The sequence below is a fragment of the Madurella fahalii genome (genome assembly GCF_045866475.1).
Source record: "Madurella fahalii IFM 68171 DNA, scaffold_1, whole genome shotgun sequence".
Taxonomy (NCBI): Eukaryota; Fungi; Ascomycota; class Sordariomycetes; order Sordariales; genus Madurella; species Madurella fahalii.
Window position 1 is genome coordinate 2,729,885 of NW_027263971.1, and position 19,457 is coordinate 2,749,341.

The 19,457-nt window shown below is 54.3% G+C and overlaps 5 protein-coding genes across 5 annotated transcripts; 4 read left to right on the top strand and 1 right to left on the bottom strand.

Moving 5' to 3' along the window:
• Nucleotides 1–1,629: 1,629 nt before the first annotated feature.
• Nucleotides 1,630–1,924, bottom strand: MFIFM68171_00850 (uncharacterized protein; the record flags this gene model as incomplete). The annotated part of the gene is made up of 2 exons (XM_071056272.1): nucleotides 1,630–1,833; nucleotides 1,919–1,924. 2 exons carry the CDS (start codon nucleotides 1,922–1,924, stop codon nucleotides 1,630–1,632), a joined length of 210 nt encoding a protein of 69 aa, XP_070912373.1.
• A 6,819-nt stretch (nucleotides 1,925–8,743) lies between these two features.
• MFIFM68171_00851 (Amidoligase enzyme) lies at nucleotides 8,744–9,922 on the top strand (the record flags this gene model as incomplete). Its single annotated transcript, XM_071056273.1, has 1 exon — nucleotides 8,744–9,922. The coding sequence occupies one exon, from the start codon at nucleotides 8,744–8,746 to the stop codon at nucleotides 9,920–9,922; it is 1,179 nt and encodes a 392-aa protein (XP_070912374.1).
• A 1,382-nt stretch (nucleotides 9,923–11,304) lies between these two features.
• Nucleotides 11,305–12,799, top strand: MFIFM68171_00852 (uncharacterized protein; the record flags this gene model as incomplete). The annotated part of the gene is made up of 6 exons (XM_071056274.1): nucleotides 11,305–11,493; nucleotides 11,559–11,595; nucleotides 11,654–11,733; nucleotides 11,793–12,166; nucleotides 12,235–12,305; nucleotides 12,414–12,799. The coding sequence occupies 6 exons, from the start codon at nucleotides 11,305–11,307 to the stop codon at nucleotides 12,797–12,799; spliced, it is 1,137 nt and encodes a 378-aa protein (XP_070912375.1).
• A 1,081-nt stretch (nucleotides 12,800–13,880) lies between these two features.
• MFIFM68171_00853 (Peptidase A4 family-domain-containing protein) lies at nucleotides 13,881–14,830 on the top strand (the record flags this gene model as incomplete). Its single annotated transcript, XM_071056275.1, has 3 exons — nucleotides 13,881–14,279; nucleotides 14,337–14,479; nucleotides 14,533–14,830. 3 exons carry the CDS (start codon nucleotides 13,881–13,883, stop codon nucleotides 14,828–14,830), a joined length of 840 nt encoding a protein of 279 aa, XP_070912376.1.
• A 1,552-nt stretch (nucleotides 14,831–16,382) lies between these two features.
• On the top strand, nucleotides 16,383–19,211 carry MFIFM68171_00854 (Threonine/serine exporter-like N-terminal domain-containing protein; the record flags this gene model as incomplete). The annotated part of the gene is made up of 2 exons (XM_071056276.1): nucleotides 16,383–18,453; nucleotides 18,511–19,211. 2 exons carry the CDS (start codon nucleotides 16,383–16,385, stop codon nucleotides 19,209–19,211), a joined length of 2,772 nt encoding a protein of 923 aa, XP_070912377.1.
• Between the last annotated feature and the right edge of the window lie 246 nt (nucleotides 19,212–19,457).

Below are 19,457 nucleotides of genomic sequence, written 5' to 3' on the forward strand. Positions count from 1 at the left end.
TGTTTCGCTCCGGTGAGAGGGAGATCGACGAATGAGAGTGCCGATTGATGCAGTGGCGATGGAGACAGTGGCGATGGAGACAGTGACTGTAGATAGAATGCAACGCGTGTTGGATGGCCCTCTTTATACCCGCCGAAGCGATGACGAGGAATGGACTTAAGTGTAAAGGCTCTCACCAATTTCTATTCCTTCGATCCACTACTAGCAACTGAATCTCATTAGGCAGGCGGACTCAAGACCTCTTCAACGTAATTTTGTTGGCAGATCCCTTTAAGCTCCCTAATCCTTCGTCCATCCGATGCTGGTCGACCCTGACCCAATACCCTTGTGCATAATTTTGTTGGCGGATCCCCTTGGCCGCATGTATTCCTCGTCCATCCGATGGCGGTCGTTCCAAGCGCAAAAGCACTGCAACACCCATGTAACGTAATTTTGTTGTCTGTGTGTACGAAGCCGGAACAAATAGAAGTGAGGATTCGAGGTATTGTAACTTCAAGGAATAGAAAACACCTTTCTCCACTGTCTCTTGTGGCTTCCCCTACGACAGTCGGCCCTGGACCTTCCATAATATTTACACCTTAGGGGTCCCAACCGCTTGTCTGGGTAAGCCTGCGCAAGGTACACAGACCGTAATAGGTGTAATTGCGAGGATGTGAGCGATTGGGCTGCCCTGCACTCAGAAAACAACCAAAACAGGGGGAATTGCACAGACAACACATAACAATACCAGCAAGGGAGCACCACAACAAACTGAGATCCTGAATCCTGTGCAGGTTCAAAATAACATAGGCGCGTAGAGCTCCCTCCGGTCAGAGGGAGACCACTTTGCCAACAAAGATAGGTCCCAAACGGAGCGAGCAAAAGAAACCAAAAATGGTGAAGAATTCGACGTCCTGTATGTCGAGGGCCGACAGTCTGAAGTCACAGCCCGGAGGGTCGGGAACCCGAGGTTCCGGCCAGAGGATCCAAGTACCCTGGACCGTTTCTCCAATTCAGTACTAAATAGCGGGTGTAACTGGAGGGTGGGGAACAAGGGGAGGATGGAAGGGGAGAAGTAGAGAGGATAAGAAAGGGGCGTTAGAGAGAGGCTCTATTTCTGCCGCGGGCGCTGCTGGGCCAGACAAGCATACAGGACGGACGTGGCGCTTATACCTCATCGGAAAGGGCACCATTCCCGGGGGTGCAACAGACGCTTCCGGCGGTTCCGGAGGTTCCGGCCGAGGAGAGGAGTGTACAGCAACTGTGGTGTATTCGTTGGGTGTCTCGACTCAAAAGGCTGAGGTAAGTGTTGATAAATCTATTACAACCACAAAAAAATCAATTTTTATGTTAGGACAAGGGTAGTTAGACTCGTTAAATAGATATTACCTCGCCATTCAATTCTCCTACGCCGGAGGATCTGTTTTGGTCATGGGGCTCTGGATTTACGAATTGAATAGAAATCCAGTCCGAAGACGTGGGCAAGCAAATATATGAACAAACAAGGATTAACCGGTAACGAGCGTCATTTGATTGCATTCGTTTTTCGTTATATTTCTCGAACTTCAGCCCCCATCCCTCCTCCTCCCGGTTCTCCTTGTACTATCCCATCTCCAGTCTCCCCACACTATCCCAAACGTCGTCCTCCACTTAGGAGCACGTGCAGGCGAGGTTGCAGGTGAAGTCGGGAGGGTTGGGGCAGCTAATCTGCGGCACGAAGTCGCAGGTACACCCGCGAGTTCTGATGCAGAAGTCGGTCAACGCGCCGCAGTTAGGCGTGGCCCTAGCAACGTTGCTGGGGAGGGCGAGGGCGGTTTGGCCAGCGAGGGCAAGGACGGCGACGGTAATGTAGCTCTATTAGGTTTTTTAGTGTACTGTTAGGGTGCGAGGCGCTGTTGTCATCGCGGACAGCTATAACAACATCGAGCGGCTTGCGTACCTTCATTTTAGCTAGTGTAGGTGAGAGGCGAAAGAAACTAAGAGTTTGATTTTTGGGATGTCTAGACAGAACTGTTGATCTGATGAAGAGGAGAAGAAATAACGAGCCGAGGGGGAGCGATCACCTCCTCTTTATACTCCATCTCGGTCTTAGACTCACGACTTGTTTCCTAATATCGTTGTAGGGGTCCGCCAATCCGACAAACCCCTTGCTCTCAGCTCATGAGACCACAGAGCTACAGGGGCCAGGTTCCCATTGGGGTTAGCTGTGCATCAAAGCATGACATTATCCATGCGAACTTCCATAGAAGCAGGAATTTATTACAGAATAGTAAAATAATATCCTAAGTCCAGATAACGCTGCAAGGTTCAAGTTTTGGGGGCGGCATCTAGGTTACGCTTTTCTTTCTGCTAGCCGCGTAATGCAAGTCTAGCACTATAGTTCGATTCGGAATCCACCTGCTTGGGTTCCCGTGATCTGTGTCTCCAGCGTCCTCTTGGGAAGGATCCGAATCGCAGCCATCACAACCAAAGCGGTGAGCCTGACATACGGCGCAGCAACTCATGCGACGTGGTCCCCGGCCGAACTCCTAACTTCCTTTTAGTTTTATCTTTCGACGCTCAGATTCCAAAGATACCAGGCTAATGATCCTTTACAAAGCGGATAGTTCAAGGAGAGCGGAGGATTGGACTGGACTGGAGTTTCGGGTCAGCAACTAGTCTTGAACCAGAATGTTATAATAGCTGGTACACTGCTACCTGCTGCTGACCGAATTTCTCAAAGAAGCACGACGGTTTTTAGCCAACAGCAGTCAACATGAGACAGCAAAGAGCAGCCGAGTTGAGAACAGGCTTGAATATTGGTTTAAGCATTAGGTAACAAGATGCCTGCCTGGGTAAGGTAAATAGAAGTCTCCTCCGGCTTTGCCGAGCGGACGCGCACTGTCGGAAGGAAGGCGTTTGGTAATCCTTCTAGACAGTACATAAATGCAAGCGCTGCTTTCCACTGGACCCGATGTTCACCCATACGGAACCTGAATCCACCTCACACAGGCGCAGACCCATTTGCGCAGCCATCCTATCTGCAGACACCAAATGCATGATCTTAAAACAGATAGTATGTCCTTAAGTAGCAATGGTTTAAAATCCAGTAAGCCCAGTATATTATGGATGGGGCGAGGGTGGACCTGAGCTTTCCAACAGTGTTGGTCTTGCCACCAAGGCGGTGTTGACAGTTTGCTAGTTGATTAGAAAAGTAAAACAAGGTCTTAAGGCGGAGAGCTGGCTACGCGGGGGAAGGAGGTCCGTCGCTGATCTAGAAGCGCTAACCTTTTGAACGTCTCGAAGATTTGATGGCAGGTAGAGATGCTAGACATACCAGAGCCGATATCCAGGCAATATCCTAGGTTGGGGGTGCTCGCTGGGCGGCCTCACTAGCATTTTCCAGTCAGTCTACCCTCTTCTTTGAGTGGCCGGCATTAAAGCGCGTCGCTCGCTATCTGGATAGGTTTCTAGGGAAGAGCAGAGGCAGCTGTATGCAAATACTTCCCTGTCTTCATTCCGTCCCTCAAGAGAACCGTGGTGTTGTCGCCAGTGTGAAAGTGGCCGAAGCTCATAACGTTGTTTTTCTCAGCCCGTACAACCACTACTCAGTTGGTCCCGCCCCATTCACCTCACCCCAGCGATCTACGTGTTCACCCAACGGTCACCCTGAATGAGGTAGCTGGAAGCTACTCCTATAATTAGTGAGTCGGGGAAAACTGTCCCCAGAGGGCGGGATCCCGCTGGCTAGAGGGCCACACTTGGTAGGATGGCGCCCCGAGGGCTGGAACTTGCCGTAGGCCCAATTTTCTTTCGCACCATAAGTAGGGCCTTCCTGGCCATTGCTCCTTAGACAGGACAATCAATTCAACACCTTTTCCACACCTATTGCAGGCTCAATTAACAAGCTTTCTTTACGTGCAAAGCGATCTCCCCTGCTCAGAGGGTGCTTTATCTGCACATGTTGTTTTGACCTTGTTTAGGCTGCAGGGACCCGATTTGTGGTGGTGTCGCCTGGCCTGTCTTGTCTATCTTGTCTGTCTCGCATTTGGCCGCCTTTGCCCTCCCCCTTGTTTTGATAGGTATGTAGGTGTAGATGTGTGTTTCTGTACCATTTAATAGGCCAACACGCAACAATAGCAGGATTATTACACACCTTTGGTGTTGTAGGGTGTGAAAACAGCTACCCTATGGTATCAGATCTACCCACGTTTCCCTAAACGGGTGAATGAAGGAGTGGGGTAGAAGGAGGTGGGAAATCGAATCTACTCGATTTATACAGAGATGGGGCGGCACCGAGATGCTGCGCATGTAGGTGCTTATAGATAACCTTGTCTAGCCCGCAGATAATACGGTGTTGTATAGTCTACAACACTTGCTCATCCGCAGTCCCAGTGAAATGGTGCAGGAACACACACCTACACACACAACAACAAGAGGGGAGGGCGAAAGACGGCCAAATGTCAGACAGACAAGATAGACAAGACAGGCCAGGCGACACCACCACAAATCGGGTCCCTGCAGCCTAAACAAGGTCAAAACAACATGTGCAGATAGAGCTCCTTCTGATCAGAGGGAGATCGCTTTGCACGCAAAGAAAGCTCGTCAATCGAGCTTGCAACAAGTGTGAAGAAAAGTGCTGAATTGATTGTTCTGTCTAAGGAGCAACGGCCAGGACGGCCCTACTTATGGTGCGAAAGAAAATGGGCCCACGGCAAGTTCCAGCCCCCGGGACACCATCCTAGCAACTGTGTCCCTCTGATCAGAGGGACCCTGCCCTCTGGGGACTGTTTTCCCCAATTCACCAGACGGGCATTCTGCCGGAGCGGACCCAGAACAGATTTAGAAATTAGGACGGAGGGGCTTTGCCTAGAGGGGCCTCATGCCCTACTATAAAACCCCTCTTAGACCACTTGAAAGGCAAATGTGGCTAGTATAAATGCTGAGTTACGCCTCTTAATGTTGACTTCTCTTTTTATCCTGTTTTTGAGCAACAACGCTGCAATGTATACGTAATTCTCGAACGTTGCTAGAGTTTAAATACCCAAGAGACGAAGCTAGGCTCTTCTACAATTGTTGTAAACTTATATACGAGTAAATGAATATATAGAGAGCAGTTACGGGATCCTATCTCAACCTCCTACTTGATTCAATTAAAACCTCAAGTATTCTAATAAAGTGTCCTGCTAACCTGGTGACTTAGCTGACTAAGGAAGAGGAATTTAAGTATCTTTCTGGTATATCGATTGACATGATATAGGAACAGGGCTGCCCTATAGAGGAAGAGGAGCCTGGGCTATAGGGCAAGCTTAGGGGGATATTTGCTCACGTTTGACGCGGAGAGATCCCATTTATATAGCTAGTCTCCCTTTTTAATTGAAGTATCTATAGGGGCTAATAGGCAACTATGCCAAGTCTTCTTTGGAATCTGTAGGCGGTAAAGTACCCTGGACTGCGCTGCGAATCGAGGAGTAGTGCAAGGATGCAGACCGAGTTGCTGAAGTTCGGAGAAGGTTGGTAAAACTGCTCTGGGGCAACGGCTGCCCTGATGAAGACGAAGGGACTGAGTGGTTAGATCGCCTCCGTGTACTACTCGCTGGGTTCGAAAGAATGGAACACTAGCCGTCGGTTGCTTCCGCTAAAAGTGATGGTTCTGGGCATGGAAGTGCCGGTTTTATATAGCAGGGTGTGTGTCCCAAATGGGCTGAGTACAGTTTAAGAGAGCAAAACTGTAAGACTTTCTCGTGCATTCGCAAGGAGAGTAGACTGTAATTCTCATCGCTCGTGACTTCAAAGCTGGGAAACAAGGGAAGGGATACGCCGGGCTCGAGTTACGACAACCAGCATCTATGTCTCGACTTCCGTTTCCCGCTCTGGGACACCTTGATTCGACGCCGCAGCGTATCAAGGTACGTAGGAGGAGAGAGACCGATGCATTACGAGCACTTTACAGCCTACCACCACCCTCGCTGTGTAAGGAGGTGACACGAGGAGGATTTTGTACTACTGGCCCATAGGGGAAGGAGGCCCAATGCTTTGATGGCGAAACCGCACGGGCTAGCAGCCGCTAAACCGGCATCGCTCTTCGTTGGGGGGGTTAGTGGGCGACTAGAAGCCGAGCCTCGGATTGATACTATAGTACGTCTTGGCCTTCCCAATCTTCGAGCAATGTTTGTTGACACCCTTCAGCATGCGAAATCCGGTCCGGGCCCAAGTCGTTGTTCTGGTCTTCGTCAGTGTTGGAGATATCTCCGTCTCCGCTTCAGTGGCGTCGGGGGTCTACTATAACGCTCGCTGTTAAACCCACGACTTATTGATCGGTACCCCCACTGCCCTACCCGATATGTACTTTTTGAGTTGGTTTAAACTGCTGAAACTTGAAGCCACGTGCCTGCTAAAAACAGCAGTCTAAACCGCGGTACATGTTGTCTGGTTGGCATTTAGCTACCTTTGCCCTCTCTCTTGCTTTGATGGGTATGTGGTTGTAGGTGTGTGTTTCTGCACCATTCAATATATATTATTTTTCTCTCCCCCCCTCCTAAAAGAAAGAAAAGAAAAGAAAAGAAAGAAAAAGAAAAAGAAAAAAAACCTACCTAAGTACTACATCTATTAACCACAAAGCCAGCTCCGAGACACAAAGCAACGGTACCCAGGTCAATCAGAGGAAATCGTCGCTTGAGAGTCCAACCTGACGCCAACCTGTAGTTCCTAGTATCACCTTACCAGCTGATAATGACCAGGTGAATTGTGTCACATTTTGCCCCGGAACAACCCTATTATGCGCAGAAGTATTCGCCGTTGTTCACAACTGCACTCGATCTAAGGACCTATTTTAGTTCTTTGCCGGTTCCCGTCCAATTCCTAGCTACTACTCTCTCGGTTACCCAAAATCAGATTGCCGACCGGCAGGTCAGGTAGAGAGAAGCATGGGTCAGTCAGCTCCGTCCAAGTACCCCCAGCTGGTCAAGTACCGCTGTCATACGGTGCTTTTTGGCAAACTGCGGCGTCAAGGGTCCTGGAACGATCACGCGAGGTTTCGCAAAATTCTAAAACTGGAGGAGTATTGTCCGATTTGTGAGCCGCGTGAGGAAGAGGAGATGTGCCAAACTTTGTCGTGGTTGAAGAAAAGGAAGATTGTCATTGAGGATATGACAATCATCGCAGATGGCAAAGACGAGATCAACGATTCTCCCAGCCCACTGGCGGTGATTGATTCGGGTCATGGGTCCGAATGGGAAGCCGAGGGTACCGAGTCCGCAGAGGGACAAGGATTCCTCTCCGCTGTCACAGAAGAGGAGACGGAAAGAGTCGGAAACTCTAATGGTGAGGGTGGCAAGAAAGGCAACAGTGAACAGGTTACAGAGGATAAGTGTCCTCTGACAAAGGACAACCGTTCCAATGCCAGATTAGGCTGCTGCATGAGCTGACGCAGGCGCCTAAAGTCACCCCACAGAGCGCTACAGTACCAACTACTAAGATTGAGAACAGTAACCGCTACGTACAGTACCTACCTATCTAATTGATTTAATGAAGTGATGACAAGAAAAGAATCCATGTTAGCGCCGTTTCAATCCACTGCAGCTAGAGAGAAGTGTTTATGTCGAGTACAGACCCTGGAATCAAACCAACAATGCCATGACTTATGGCCATGTGCTAATCAGGTCTTCCGACTCCTCGTATCAGCGGATTGTCATGAAACACGGTGCAATTTGTTGGGTCTGTTGGCTCTGCTGGTCGACCCTCGCGCCCAAGATGCTTTCGATACTTTCGGACTTGGTTCCGTGCAGCCAGCCACTCAGCAAACTTGAGCTCATAATTAGTCGGCTTGCGGTAGTCGCGCGTCTATGAATCCCGACGAGGATCCACGGCGGATTCCCAGGACCATGGGAGGTCGTCGTCGACGTCGCCAGGAGGTCGGTTCCAGAGCGTCGGGTGCGCTAGGGTTCATCGTTCAGCCTTTGACGTCCAATGCTTCGCGGGCTATGCACGAAGCAGAGGCTGAGCCGCGGAGAATTGCAGGGATGGCGAGAACCCCAGTCTGTGGGCGTGCAGCCATAGCCGCCTGGCGGCCTCGAGAGACGGCCGGCTGGCAGAGAGATCCGGCCGGCTGGCAAGGCCGAGCAGCGTATTTTCGGTAGGAGGAGCAGGTGGAGCAACGTTTGGCTTCCCACTTTTCCCAAACCTAGGAAACCTCACCTTCTCCCCCGCGTCATCGCTCTGTGCAACCTCATTTGCTGGCTGTTGCCTACGGAAACCGCCGGCGCACCCTGGCAACGTCCGTACCCCCCCAAACAGCTTGGATCCCTCCCCAAATGCACGCCGAATGCACGCCAAATCCCGCCGGGCTGAGCCATTGCCGGCGCCCCACACCACCCGCTCCCCTTCGACCTGTCAGATGCAAGAGCCGTCCTCACAATGACTCCGTCCTCCGGTATGCTCGCTGCATGCTTCCAGGCAGAACGAACATCTGTGGGTCCACGGCGCCGCGGCCGTCTGCCATCTGATAGCTATGGACAGCCTCCGTCTATATAGGGCCCTTCGGTCCCCGGAGGCTGAACATGTCGGACCATGCTATCGCCAGCAAGCGGTTGACTTGAAGCAGTCAAGTTTGCCACACAATAATTGTCCTCTTGTGTATCGACGCTAGCCGCCCCAAACACACATATATACTTAGATACACCCGGCCCGCTCCCCTCTTCACATGCATCACCTGTGAAACGTCGCCCTAATATTCTCATCTTACTCATACCTTTACCCATATCCGATCAGCTCAACAACCGTCACAATGCCGCACTTTCACGTTGCGGATTATGACCACCACGGCGGCCAGCACTGGGCCAGCACCTACCGCCATGTCTCTGAGCCAACAAGCTCCAGGATCGAACCCCCTGAATTCCGCTTCTGCGTCGAGCTGGGCCTCGTCATCCGCAGCCGGCACCGCGACCACAAGATCGTCACCTCGCTCCAAGACGAGCTCAGCACTCAGCTCACCCTGGCTGGAATCCCCAACCACATCGCCGACCCGGACCCGTCGGCGTCGGCCGTCTCGTCGCGTGAATGGACCATCACCAGCGAGCTCTCCATCCCCGCGCGGCCGCGGGACCACCGCTTCGGCATCAAGCTCGTCTCGCCCTTCCGCCGATTGTCGCGGCACCCGCACGCCTGGCAGTCCGAACTCGGCGACCTGCTGCACGCACTCCACGCCCACTTTGAGCTGACGACGACGCACCAGTGCTTCACGCACGTGCACGTGGTCCCCGAACCGGGCTACTGGACGCTGGGGCAGGCGCGGGCGCTGGCCAAGAGCGCGCTGTACTTTGAGCCGTGCCTCGACGCGCTCGTGCCGCCCTACCGGCGGCGGAGCGTCTGGGCCAAGAGCAACCGCAACAACCGCTACTTTGGCGCGCTGTCCATGGCCCAGTGCTTCGACCGCATCGACGCTCAGCAGTCGTTCGAGGGGCTTGCCGCCCGCATGAACTGGTGCGACGCCGCCTCGCCCACGGGCCGCGCGCTCCGCGCCCGCCCCGGCGAGGACTTCCAGCACGACGCCTACCGCTGGGGGTTCGCCAACCTCAACGAGGGCGCCGGGCTCGGCACGGTCGAGTTCCGCCAGCCGCCCGGGTCGACGAGCGCGGCCGAGGTGATCACCTGGGTCATGCTGGTGGGCTGCCTGGCGAGGTTGAGCTGCGGGCTCGGCGGCTCGCTTGAGCCCAGGCACGCGCCCAAGCTGAAGAGCCTGGGGGAGTGGTTGGTCTATGAGGCCGAGTGGTGCCGCATGCCCCATACCAGCCTGTTAAAGGACCTGTTGAAGCAGGCGGTGCCGGTTACCGAGACGCCGGGCAAGATTGCGGGGATGGATGCCGATGTCATTACGATTGACGAGGACCAGAGGCTGAGGTGGAAGGCGGGCGAGAGGAACATCGTCGTGGAGAAGTACAGACGGCTTCTGAAGCACATCCGATGAGTAAAAAAAAAAGAAAAAGAAAAAGAAAAATGAGGGGAGTCCAAGCGGATCCCAAATTGGGATATGGAGAGTAAATGGTGTCGTTGATCATGGGAGGTCACACTGGTTCAAGGTTGGTCGGCATCTGGGAGGTTGGCAATGGCGTTACAGGTAGATACCAAGGGACATAGTATTAATGATATGATTCGATTGTTTGTTCACAAATGGTAGCCCCACACTTTGCAGCTGTTCACAAATGCCCTTTGATAGCAACCATCTCCCACCGTCTCCCCAAATTCGTAACGTAGCTACGCAGAAACCTATCCCGGTAGGTGACTCGATTGTGCGTTTTCCGACCCCAATCTGCAAGTGTTGGCATCTGCAAGACCCTAGGGAGGCTCTGCCCTAAGTTTCTCAATCTCTTGAAGCGGCATTGTGCGCCACAGGGTGCTGAGCCCTTGGGACTAATGCACAACACCTTAGCGAGAGCGCGATCAATTGGAAAATATGTTCACATTAGGTAAGTTCGGAGGCAAACCTTAGTGGCTAGCGTAAACTGATTCGCAGATCCCGCGGCGGTGCCTCTCAGCCCTTCTCATGCCATACCATGCCAAGAGTCTACGGAAGTTGGGACCAAGAGTAACCGGACGGTGCTGTTAGTGTAGGCCATATGACTCTAGAATTTATCGGTGCGTCACGTGATCCGCACTAACAGAGATCCCCAGTCACTTTTAGCCCCAACTCCTGTAACCCGTGGGGTAAGTCGGCCGATGAACGGCACAAACAGCATTACGAGTGCGGCAGGGTTGGGGGCTGTGGCGCTCAGGTATTCTTCTTAGGGCTGCAATACAGATATGGAGGGGGCATCTAGAACCTGAAGGCCAACAAGAGAGGTCTACGATATTAGTAGGCATTATTCTTTTTCCCGGTTTTCCCTCTTCTCCTGACAAGCCAAATCGACAGAAATTTGCGCAAGAATAAAGAGTACCAAGTTGACAAACACAATTTACACGAAGACTCCTACGCTCACCCTTTTGTGCGGCTCCCGCCGGAAAAAAGACTCATCCCATATCTTGGGCCCGCTGCCGGCTACGCCGCTGGCGGGCAGGCCGCAACTCTCGTGCATTCGTTAATCTCGAGTTGCCTCGGGGCGCAGCCAGCAAATGGGAGGTGCGCGCACACGTTACAGAAGGTAGTGGAAAGCTGGGCGAACCCCCTGTGCCAATCTGAGGAAGGGCAGAGCGACTTGCTCCTTGTGCATATCATAGCCCTACCCGTTCCCGCCTCTGCTTCCCTTGTGCATACCGGTCTTGTTGTTATGTTTATGATCTACCATTGTCCCCGATCTTGCCATACGCCGCAGGTAACCGTGGCCCCGCCTGCTCCGACTCGAGTCCCTGGCCATGGACATCACTCCTGCGCTGTCGGATCTGCCGCCCGATTTCATGACACAGGATGATGGACCGCTTGTTGTCAGGACAATCGTTGCTTTGACCGTGGTTGCGGTCTTGGCCGTTTCCGTGCGCTTTAGTGTGAGATGGCGCTCCATTGTCGGGTTTGGGATAGATGACTGGCTGATTCTGGCCTCTCAAGTAAGGAAATTGTTGGCCGCCCAACACGGGAAAGTGGAATACTTAACACTGACGTATATGACAAGGCAATTCTTTTTGTGTATATGGCCATCGGAATTCTAGGTTAGTTAATTCCCCACCAGCTGCGTTGTCAAGGCCACTAACAGGACGCCATTCACAGCTGTCCATAGAGGCGGAATCGGCAAGCACATGGTCACGAATATGATCGAAGACCCAGAACGATTCAACAGGGGAACTCTGGTAAGCCGACCATCCAAGATGTCAATAAGATGCTTCTATATTGACCGGTAACCCAACAGTATCTCTTCATCACCGTGTTTCTTTACTTCACTTTAATCGCGCTAGTCAAGGCCTCGATTCTTGCCATGTACTGCCGCATCTTCCCCACCAACTTCATGAAGAAGGGCGCCACTATCCTCGGCATCGCCGTGGCCATGTGGTGGTTCGCAGCTATCCTCGTGAACGTGTTTCAGTGCAATCCTGTCCACAAGGTGTATAACCCGTTCATCCCGGGGGTTTGCATCAACACATCGCACTTCCACTTTGGCAGCTCTGTTCCCAATATCATCCAGGAGGTCTTCATTCTGGCACTGCCGACGCACGAAGTGTTGAAGTTGAAGATGCGGGTGCAGCAGAAACTGGCCATTGCCGGAGTGTTTCTTCTAGGTATGCTGTAAGTTGCCGTGCTCCTATCCGTCGGTATCCTTTGTGGGCCGTGGCAGGGTTGACTCAAGCCTCCAGCGTGGTGATATTCTCCTGCATCCGACTCAAGGCGCTCCTCGATCTCGAGGTCCAGCAAGCCAACATTACCAGTAAGCCCGGCTCACCAGGACAGATCATCTTACCAGCCCCACCTGACGTTTGCATTTTTTTTTTTTTTTTGGTATTAGGAGCCATCGCCCCGTCCCTCCTCTGGTCAGTGGCGGAAGCAGCCGTGGCAATCGTGACCGCCTCTCTTCCCACGATGCGACCCCTCGTCCATTGCCTTGTCGGGAGGCGATTTGCTTCGAAATCTAGCAAAGAAAGGAACAACGGGGAAGAGATAAAATCCATCATCACTATTGGTGGCGGCAAAGCCAGGGGGGGTTTTGCGAAGGCGAAGCGAGGCGCCGCGGACTGTCCGGGTGCCTTCCAACCGCTGGGCGATGAGAGACCCGACAGTCTGAGGCTATTCCCCGAAGGTTACCCGGCTGGGCCTCGCATAGTTGTTTATGGAAACCACGGCTCTGGGATACGAATGGACCAGATGCCGTTGGACAGTATCGCCGTTCACCGTGACATGAGTTGGACCGAGAGCAGGATGTAGCAACACCGCCCAACCGGGAAGAGGGAAGGTTCTCTGCTCTGCGTCATCCATGGATACCAGTCACTCGATCGCTAGCGGCGCAAACTTTTTTTCGTGACCCAAACTGCTATGGGGGGAGGTATGTACAGATTAGGTGCCATCCGTCATCAGTAATGGAGCGCCCGAGTTTACGCAATATATGTTGCCGCACCATGGGAACGACAGAGCCGCAATAATTGATGCAGTATGCGCAAGGCCGAGCAGTCAGCAACGGCATATGTGTTGTCATCGGGGCCGAGGCCACACTTGGGCTTTTTGTTGTGCTCGATCTGGACGTAGCGGGGTCAAGGAGCATGAAATACCTCATGCAGCCCAGCAAAGTAGCAATGATGGGGGGGAAGGGCCCTTGAGCACTACCACCACTAGTAGCCCGAGGCCGCCCGTGGTTGGGCGATGGTCCCCCCCTATCAGGTGTATATCACAGGCATTATAAAAACCATCCCAAGCCAAACCCGGATGCCGAGACAGAAGCGGCCCGCCCTCGCCGTAAATGTCCCACGTTATTTTAAGAAATTGCCCCACCGTCCCAACCAGAGCTCGGCGGACTGTGGGAAAGGGACCAGGGAGGTGGTAGAAATGCGACGCTGGTGCGCTAGCTCGAGAAATTCTTGGACTATTGACGGGCCAAATCCAGGATTGTTGGGTGCACTGACGGAGCTGGCACCTCTGCAGAGCTCGGGGCCTGCCCACTAGCCCCCTGTTTTGGGGTAAAGAACCATGGGTTGGGGTGGTGGAATTGGGAAACCTCAGCTCACCGGGGGAACGATGGATTAGGAAGGTTTTTAGGGATCGCGCGAGCTGCCAGCCAACCCGACTGCACCTCCTCTGCGAGAGAACACTTGAAGGGCTGCGATCCTCGTCGCGAGTCCATGGCGAGCTGCCAGGCTGTTTTTGCGCCCTCTCGCTGGATCGCATAAGCATTTTCCGCCACGTTTCTCGCGCATCACGATCTCACCGCAAACCCCGGGGCTCGGATTGTCCATCGTTCAATGACCCGGCGCCTGTCCACCGAGCACACGACAGGCTTCAAAACTTCGCGAACATGCGGTCCCTCGCCCGCTCATTACTGCTCGCCGCTGCATTGACTGTGTCATCTATCAGTGCACTAAGCTTCGTGGCGAGCGTCGAGCAAGGAGGCCGAGAAGTTGATGCATCAAACCTCGGGTTTGTGCCGATTCCGGCCTTGAGCCACGGAAAACATCCGTCCCGGTCCCGCTACGGCAGGAAAGAGCGAGACACCATCAGCTACAGCTCGAATTGGTGCGGCGCGTCGCAGCACTCGACGCGCGCGGACCCGATCACCAACGTGTTCAGCTTCTTCACCGTTCCTGACCTGACGCTGCGTCCCGAAACGCCACCGCCGCAGTTCGCTGCTGCATGGGTAGGCATCGACGGGGCCGAGTGCAACTCGAGCTTGTTGCAGGCTGGCGTGACCACTATTGTAAGAACTCGGGACCTGATAGCTGCCAAGTGAAGACGGGACTAAGACCAGGACTAGGTCAACTCAAATGGGGGTCAGAGTGCGTCAGCATGGTGGGAGTGGTACCCAGAGGCGGCCTTCAACATCGACGGCCTCCAGGTCAGGCCGGGGGATTGGATGACGGTCAACATCACGGCCACGGATGCGAGGAGCGGGACCATGTAAGTGAGCGACGACGTCCAACCGAGGCGCATCCGACTAACGGGTGCACCAGCGTCATCACCAACGCGCAGCGTGGTTACTCGGTAACCCTTGTGATCAATAACGGGCCGAACCTATGCCGCGTAGATGCCGAGTGGATTCTCGAAGATTTTTACGACTCGGGCGAGCAGGTTGCCTTTGCAAACTTTTCCCAGATGTGGTTCGTGGACGCGGCGGCGACGACGGCTCGAGGCAACAACATTGGCATCGACGGGGCGGCTATGGTTCATTTGCAAAAGGATGACGGGACGATCCTCTGCTCGGCGGAACGGTACGATAACGCAAACTTTGTCCTCACACCGCATGGCTGAACGGGCTTGGGGATGTTGGGAATTTCAGGGAGCAAAAATGTTGGCCAGCATGTGTTCTATTATAGACGTCAGCATCAGAAACTTACGAACTTTTTTTTTTTTTTTTTTTTTTTTTTTGACGTTGAGGCCCCAAAGGACGCATCAGCGGTTAGGGGCGGATCGCAGTGGGTCAAGGTCATCACTGTGCGAACTCAGCAGCGATAGATCCAGCATTGAGCAGCTGCCGGAGTGGATTGGGACCCGCCATCCGGCCGCTGACTTCGGGGCTCAGGTTCTGGGCCTCGGAATATTGCGCAAATCGTGGCCGGTCCATGCATTGCTCGATGACAAACTTTCCAATGGCCCGAGCCACCTTCAAGGTACGTTGCTGTACCGGGGCCATCGCCAAGGAAAAGTGTGTCGCCTTTGGGCGGGCTGCTGGTGGCGTTTTGCCGCCAGGATCACGCCTTGCCTGTTCCTGGCAGATGGCGGCGCACAAGGAGCCGCGGCCAGAAAGCACAACCCAGAAATCCACCATTTCAACGTCAGCCCAGTCGTTGCAGCGTGTTTTGTCCCGGACCTGACGTCGACTTCGTTTCGTTTCGGCAAAATTGGGGCGGGAGAACTGGACTCGAGATTACTCAATGGCCGAACTCCACCGATGCCCAACGTTAGTTGGTTTCCATTCGACATTGTATGAGCGCCGCTGTCAGAGAGATCAACAAGCCGCCCCATCGTCCAAGACACTGTTATCACTGTTATCTCTGCCAGTTCCCACCGGTAGCTGATGCAATCGAACGCAGATGCTGGCGGTAAACCGGATGCGGACGAGCCGGGACTTGCTAAAAGTTTTGGACCTGGTCCCACGGATGACGTGTACGGCCCGCAGATAGCGATGCTCTCGCACGAGGCCAGAAAAATCGAAACCAATGGCCCACCAGAGTGGCGGCAGTCAAATGCACTGTCCAGGATACGAGGGGCTCCGTTTGCGCTAGGGCTGGAAACAACGGTCGTAGGGCCGATTCATTCACAGTGTCCTCCCATTCGACAGCCTAGACCACACCTCTACAAGGTCCCGGGAATGCGCAAACCCAGACGGAGATCTTGGAAGACGACTCCTCCAGGTCCAAAACAAAACAACGGGGCCCACCTTGTCAAAGAGCTTCCGGCTTCTGAGCCGGGTTGGCATTATACAATGGCGTTGCATCTCGCTGGACTCGCGTATTCGGCCCCGCAGCTCCCAGTGGCTTCGATATTCTCCCGGGCTGTCCTTTTCCGCGCTTCTTTTGATTTCGTTTCCCATATGTTTTGTTGGTGATCTCGATTGCTCTCCCTATTGCTCTCCCTTTCCGTCTCGAGTTTCTCGGCTCCACCAACGTCAATCGAAATTTGTGGGTGTCGGAATTCAATCACATTCGCCCCGCCAGCCCAGCATTGGATTGGGCTTCAAACGCAATCTCACAAGTGACCGTCAGGGAGCTCATCACTCGTATTATAACCTCTCATTTTCACATCAGCCCGATCGGCACAGCAGCGGTGTTCCCCTCAGCCGTGACAAGGTCCTGCCGCAGCGATGGCGTCGCTGCGAGCACCCCACGACCAGACCACGCCCGGTGCTGCTGGCAGCGAGCGGCGACAGGATTCGCCCCAGAGCAGCTCCGATGGTCTGCAACCGCCAAAGGGCAAGGAGAAGAAGAGAGTCGGCTTTGCCAGCGACAAAGGGCCCCAGCCAGGCACTTCCGCGAGCCCGTTGTTCCTTACCCCGGACGAGCCCCAAGCGGCTACGCAGGACTACTTCTCCTACAACCCTACGCCCTACAGTAACGGCTCCACACCCTTAATCGCCGATGGGCCAACCAAGCGAGATTCTTTCAACAGGGACGAACTCGCCGCCGCTCTCGAGCAGATCCTGAGGACCGAGCAGCAGCCCAGCCCAGTCCTCCCAAGGCAGCCAAGACCAGTGCTCCGGAAATCGGCCACGCTTCCCAGCCCAGCTGATGTGATCACGGCACCTCACCCGTCCGAGGTCGAGGCCAAGAATCGGGCTGATCGGTTGGCTTACTCCGTTGGGACTTCATCTGTCCCGGTAGCAAGCAGTGGGTCGGTCGACTCGGTGAAGGAATCTAACTTGGATCGGGGAATTCTGCCTGACGACTCCACTGCCACCATGGCTCAAGATTTTGCGACCTCAGGAGACTCTGACGCGCTCAGGCCGCAGAAGAAGGCCCAGCTGGAGGCTGATGACCTTGTCAAGGCCCACAAGCGCCGCAAAAGTCCACTCATTCAGTCCTTCACACCCCCTCGGTCCGGCGCAGCTACTCCTATCGACCATGATCTGGAATACGTTCCACGGCCCGAGAAGTACAATGGAGGGATCCTCGGAACCCTGCTCAAGCTATACAACTCCGACGATAAGAGTGGGAGCACGGCTTACCTCGACGCCAGCGCCTCGAGCACGCCAGCCCGGACGCCGAACGGATCGCCGTCAAGCACTCCTCCGGTGTCGAGGTCAAGCACGCCAAGGCCGGACAGGGGGCGCCGAAGTTGGAGGACCCAGTCCTCCAGCACTTTGGCAGGCCTCATGGAGTCGTCCTTCATGTTTGCTGCCCCTGCATCTTCCAAGGACATTTCGGAGGCGGTTTCGGAAAAGGTCAAGCACGAGAAGGAGCGGGCCAAGAAGTCGGCCAAATCCAAGAAGAAGCTCGAAGAATACCGTATCAAGATCCACATTGCCGAAATCATCAAACGCCATGCTTACCTGCTCAAACTCTGCCACGCGTTGATGATGTATGGCGCGCCAACTCACCGGCTCGAAGCCTACATGAGAATGTCGGCCCGCGTTCTCGGTATCGAAGGGCAGTTCATGTACCTCCCCGACACCATGATCATTTCGTTCGACGACAGCAATACCCACACCACCGAGGTCAAGATTGTCCGCACCACTCAGGGGCTAGACTTTGGCCGGCTACGCGATGTGCACGAGGTCTACAAGGAGGTGGTGCACGATCTCATCGGCGTCGAGGAAGCGACCGCGCGCTTGAATGAAGTCACGGCGCGCAAGCCAAAATTCCCCAAGTGGTTACGCGTCCTTCTGTATGGAGTCGCCTCGGCAACGGTTGCCCCCTTCGGCTTCGAGGGCCGCTACATCGACATGCCCATTTGCTTCATTCTAGGCTGTTTGGTGGGATTCCTGCAGCTCTACCTGGCCCCTTCGAACGAGCTCTACGCCAACGTCTTCGAGATTACCGCCGCAGTGGCGACATCGTTCCTGGCTCGGGTTTTCGGCTCACTCCGGGATGGGACCTTGTTCTGTTTCTCATCCCTCGCGCAGGCATCCATCGCCCTGATTCTGCCAGGGTACATGGTTCTCTGCGCGAGCCTGGAACTTCAAAGCCACCAGATGGTTTCGGGCTCGGTCCGCATGGTCTATGCACTCATCTACACTCTCTTCCTCGGCTATGGCTTCACAATTGGGTCAGTCCTCTACGGATACATGGATGACAACGCGGTCAGCTCCATACATTGCTCGGTGGGTGACAGGTGGTACACGCAAAGGCCGCCGGAAAACTTTTATATCCTCTTCGTCTTCGCTTTCACGCTCTGTCTCTGCGCCATAAACCAGGCCAAGTGGAAGCAGACACCGGGTATGTCACACCTCCTACCCATCTTTCTCCTTATTATCTGCTAACAACCTGCGGCAGTCCAAGTCTTGATCTCCCTTGCCGGTTTCGTCGTCAACAACTTCTCCTCGCGCTTTTTCAAAGGCAATGGCATCGTCTCGAGCTCACTTGGCGCCCTCACTATCGGCGTACTAGCCAACCTCTACTCCCGCCTCGGCCGTTACGCCCAAAACCTGTCCCTTGACGTTTGGGAGTACCACATCGAGCCCCGCCTCCGTCGCCTCAGCGGTAAACGACCCCAACCGCATGAGTCCCCTTACCATAACTGCCAGCCAGCTGCTGATTCGGACGAAACCGTCGCCGCCACCGCCTCTGCCGGCGCCAGCAAAGAACGAGACCTCGAGATGGGTTCCCGATCGCAGCCCGGCCCTGGCGCCCTTCGCCATGCCCGCAAGTTCGGCTACGGCCTCGCCGCGGCGGCCATGCTGCCGGCCATCTTCGTGCAGGTGCCCTCTGGTTTGGCCGCCAGCGGGTCGCTGCTGAGCGGCGTGACGAGCGCGGACCAGATCACGAGGAACGAGACCATCTTAGCGAACGGAACAATCATCAACGGCACGCTGTCAACGACCACGACGGCCGTGTCGGGGGATCTGAATAGCTCGGCGTTTAGCGTCTTGGTGAGTGTGGTTCAGGTCGCCATCAACATCTCGGTCGGGTTGAGTCTGAGCGCCTTACTGGTGTATCCCTTTGGGAAGAGGAGGAGTGGGCTGTTTAGTTTTTAGAGAGGGAGAAGGGATGTTGCTGTTACATGATCAGGGGATAAAAGGCGAGAGGTCAGGGTTATTTTTGCGCGCGTGTCCCTTTGCTGGCCCGACAAAGGGTCAGGCTTGTTTTCTGCGTCGGTTAGAAGGTTGTCTAGTTTTGGGATTGGCGTTCATTCGACCTTGCATTGCATGGGTACTTAGGGCCCCCAAGAGGCGTTTGGCATTTCTAAGTTGGCGTCAGCAGACTTTACTGGCGTTTGGGTT